Genomic DNA, 4,248 nt, shown 5'->3' with positions numbered 1-4,248 from the left:
TCCCAAACCCATCTGTAGGCAACTGGATATCCCCTTACAGAAGTGTTCCGAGGAGGAGATGAGCCAGTCAGGGTGCAGTGTAGCAACGATGAAGTGTACAACTTCTGATTCTTAAGTGCTTTCTCCTCCCCACTATCATGATCTCAATTCTACCTTACAAATCTGACTTGACTAGAGGATGTACCCTGCTACATACAGGAACTGGAAACACAGGGAATCCAGGACAGATGAACCTTCAGGACCAGTGGTGAGGGTGGAGATACCCAGAGGGTGGAGGGCAGGTGGGGTAGAAAGGGGGAACTGATTATAAGAATCTACATATAACCTCCTCCCTGGGGGATGTACAACAGAAAAGTGGGTGAAGGGAGACGTTGAACAGTGTAAGACATGACAAAGTAATAATAATTTATAAATTATCAAGGGTTCATGAGGGAGAGGGGTCGGGAGGGAGCATAAAAAAATGAGCTGATCCCAAGGGCTCAATTAGAAAGCAAATGTTTTGAGAATGATGTTGGCAACAAATGTACAAATGTGCATGACACAGGGGATGTATGCATGGATTGTGATAAGTTGTAAGACCACCAATAAAATAATTACAAAAAAAGAAAGAGGTTTAAAAAAAAAAGAAAGAGGTTTATATACAAGAGCAATTGAATATTGAGAAAACTTCCCAGCCCAGTCCAGATCAAGTCCATAAGTCCAGTAATAGTCCATATGTCCGATACCAATCTATAAAGTCCTCTTCAGACTCACGAAACACATGTAGTAATGCCAAATGCAGGAAGATCACAGGCCAGTGGTTTGGAAGTCTTGTGGATCCAGTGGCATTTTAAGTATCTCAGCGCTGACAGGGGTCTCCACTTGATTCCTTCAGTTCCGAAAAACGCTGACTGCCTCAGGGTAGCTTCATGTGACTTCTCAGAAATGTCTTCCAGGGACTGAGACTTGTCAGTAGAGAGTCTCCAAGGGAGTGAGTCCAGAGTCTCACAGGGAGTGAGCTGAGAGACAGACAGAGAGAGAGAGAGAGAGACTCTCCTGCCTCCAAGGAGAAACAAACTGGAGTTCCCAGAATCCTCAGGAGGCCATACCCAGCCAAAGGCCTCATTGGCTATCACCTGATTGAAAGGATAAACTACACCTTTTCACTCTGAATCCTCAACTTGACACCAAATTATGTAACTACCACAGTTTACAAAATAAATACAATACTGTAAATAATCCCTCCTTTATCTATCAGCTAGGTTTTTAGGGCTCTTTTTAACAGATTTTCTACCAATTGTAGAAAAATGTTTTTCTTTCCATTTGACTAATACTACTGCCCTCTTACTAGTAGAAGTCACTAAAACACAAGGACCCAGGATTCAGAGTACCAATTGAGATATTTCACAAATGGATGTAGTGCTGAAGATGTGAGGAATTTGGAAGACAGCAAAGTAATTGAGCGAGATCTACATTTATGGCCGTTCCAAAGAAAGGTGATCCAACAGAATTTAGAAGTTATTGAACAGTATTAACAATATCACCTGAAAGTATGATTTTGCTGAAGATAATTAAAAAATGGTTGCTGCATTGCATTGGCAGAGAATTTTCAGAAATTCAAACTGGAATCAGAAGAGCATGTAAGTGATGGATATCATATTGATAACAGATGGATCTTGGATTAAAGGAGAGAGGACCAGAAAGTATTTTATTGACTTTACAAAAGCATCTGACTATGTGACTCAGCAAATTTTGGATAAGATTGCAAAGAAAAAGTCTCAGATCTCTTTAATTTTGCTTATGTAAAACCTGTATATAGACCAAGAAGCAGTTGTTTCAACTGAACAAGGGCCTAAAATTGGGAATGGTGTGTATCACAGTTGTGGCCTCTAGCTATACTTGCTCAATCTGAATGTTGGGCATATGATCCAAGGAGCTGGACGCCATGAAGAAGAACAAACAATCAGGATCCGAGGAAGACTCTGTAACAGCCTTGCTGATGACAGTGAGGAGGACTTGACATGCTCTCTGATGAAGATCGAAGACTCAAGTCGTCAGTATGGATTGCCTCTCTTAATTATTCATTTTAAAATCATCTTATTGGGGGTCCATACAGCTCTTTTCAAAATATATGCATACATACATTGTGTCAAGCATACAGACACAAAAAAAGGATGAGCAATCATCGGATCTACTTAGAGAAAAGAATTAAATGACTTCCCAAAGGCACTCTTTTGTCCTTGTGATTATTATTTCTGTTTGTTTTTGGATGGACTTTAGGAATTAAGGGCTTAGAGCAGACAGTGGAGCCAAAGAGCAAATGAGTTCTCAATTAAAAATAATTCTAGTTTTTTTTTTTTTTTGGAAAGTGGTTATTATAACAAGAATTGCTAGGTAACTGCTGAAGTTTTAAAGAGTGATACTGTAATAATTTTGTCTATCATTTGCATAGAAGGGATGATCCTTTAAGCATAATGTTTAGGTGTTAGATTATCTCTTTTAGCATAATGTTTAGTTGTCTTAGCTAATTGTCTGGCACACTGAACAGAATAATGACCAACTCTTCTTGAAGTTTGTACTGGAGAACAGGTGGCTGTTTTCCTGCTTTATCTCTGAGGTCCTCAGTAAATTTATTTTGAAAACTTAAGCACCACATTGAATAAAGTTTTATAGAAAGGGCTTCAAAACATTTGTAGAAAAAAATGAGATTTAAAGATAATGGAGTTTGGCATACCTTTTTTGACACCCCCTCATAATTTGAATTGTTTTCAGAATCTTCAAAAGAAATATCCTCAAGAATGTTCCTGTTGGCATTGTTCATACTAGTGAATGCTGAAAACAATTCAAACTACTTTCAAGGTATAGGTACATACACAGATAGTTAAATACATGCAGGGGAATACTGCATACATTAAAATAATATATAGAGCTATATTTAGTGCCATGGAAAGATCATCACATTGTTGACTTCAAAGAGATATACTATGATCTTATGTATATAAAAATCATCTAATATATAAATATATACAGAAAGAAACATTTGGAAGGATAGACAATGTTAATAATGGTTCTCTTTAAGTTGTAGAATTTCAGACTTTTGTTTTCCTTTCATTTTTCTTTAAATATATTTTTCAACTTAACTCAAACTCATTGCCATTGAGTTGACATCAACTCATAGCAATACTTCTAGGGCAGGGTAGAACTTCCCCTGTGGGTTTCTGAGACTAAACTTTTATTTACAGGAATAGAAGCCTCATTTTTCTCCTGCAGAGTAGCCGGTAGTTTTGAACTGCCGACCTTGTATTTAGAAGCCTAATTCAAAACTCACTACACCACCAGAGCTCCTTTATTAATTCTTTACTATTTAGATTTTGTAATAATATAAGAAGGCAAAATACAAAAAAAGAAAAAGAAGAAGGAAAAAATACATAAGGCAATACATGCTGCGATTTGAAACCAGTTTAGCACCTGGTTTCCAGGATAGTATATTTCATGAGAAGATTTCATGGTGAGAGAGCTATCTAGAAAGGCACTCAAAGCTCACTCAGAAAGCGTATTTTCTTTTTCATTACTACGGAGGGGATTGTATGCAATTTGGTTTCATCTTCTCTAGTTGGTCTGCCAAAGAGAAATTGTGGAATGAAAATGCAATCATATTTTGATATCATCTCCAAAACATTATGTAATTCTTAATCCAGTTTTACTCTGAATGGAGAAAATCCCATTTTTCTATATTTCATCACATTTACTCTTTTTGGGTTTCAGGAACCAATAAAATCACGTGCCCCACAGCTGCATTTAGAATACAGGTTTTATAAACAGCTTGGCAGTACAGGTAAGTCATGTCTTTTCTCTCCGTTTTCTTAGCATGTATCTTTGTTGTTGTGACGTGCCATTCCGTCTTTTCCAGCGCATAATGACCGTATGCACAATAGAATGAAACACTTGTCTGGTCTTGCACTGTTCTTGAAGTCCGTTTCATTGAGGGGCTTCCTGGTTTTTGCTGACTACTTTAGGACTGGTCCCTCCTGATAACATATCCAAAGTACACGAGACAAAGTCTCCTACCTACGACTGAGACTCAAGCAAGGGCATTACTGAGAGAACTTGTCTGCAGCCATCCACTGTTCACAGAGACATGTTTAAATGCATTTCATTTGGAATAAACCTGTACATATATGAACTGGGAAAAAAGTCTCCTACCTTAAATACATAAGCTCTATAGGTGGGTTCACTCCCTTTACCAGCCCCTAGATTCCCTAGGAGCCC

General features: G+C 37.9%; 1 protein-coding gene across 5 annotated transcripts in view; it reads left to right on the top strand.

Annotated features, from left to right (window-relative positions):
- CSNK1G1 (casein kinase 1 gamma 1) overlaps positions 1-4,248 on the top strand; it is a 180,310-nt gene that overhangs the window by 122,376 nt on the left and 53,686 nt on the right. For all 5 annotated transcript variants that reach the window (XM_045294944.1, XM_045294945.1, XM_045294941.1 and 2 more), the window contains one exon: positions 3,745-3,814. In XM_045294944.1, coding sequence (XP_045150879.1) covers positions 3,745-3,814 — 70 coding nt within the window. The remainder of the gene's footprint in view (positions 1-3,744; positions 3,815-4,248) is intronic.

Source organism: Echinops telfairi, unplaced genomic scaffold (assembly GCF_000313985.2).
Source record: "Echinops telfairi isolate 266 unplaced genomic scaffold, ASM31398v2 ScPeMD7_4048;HRSCAF=4782, whole genome shotgun sequence".
NCBI lineage: Eukaryota > Metazoa > Chordata > Mammalia > Afrosoricida > Tenrecidae > Echinops > Echinops telfairi.
Note: the sequence above shows the minus strand (reverse complement) of the source record. Positions and strands in the feature narration are given on the sequence as shown.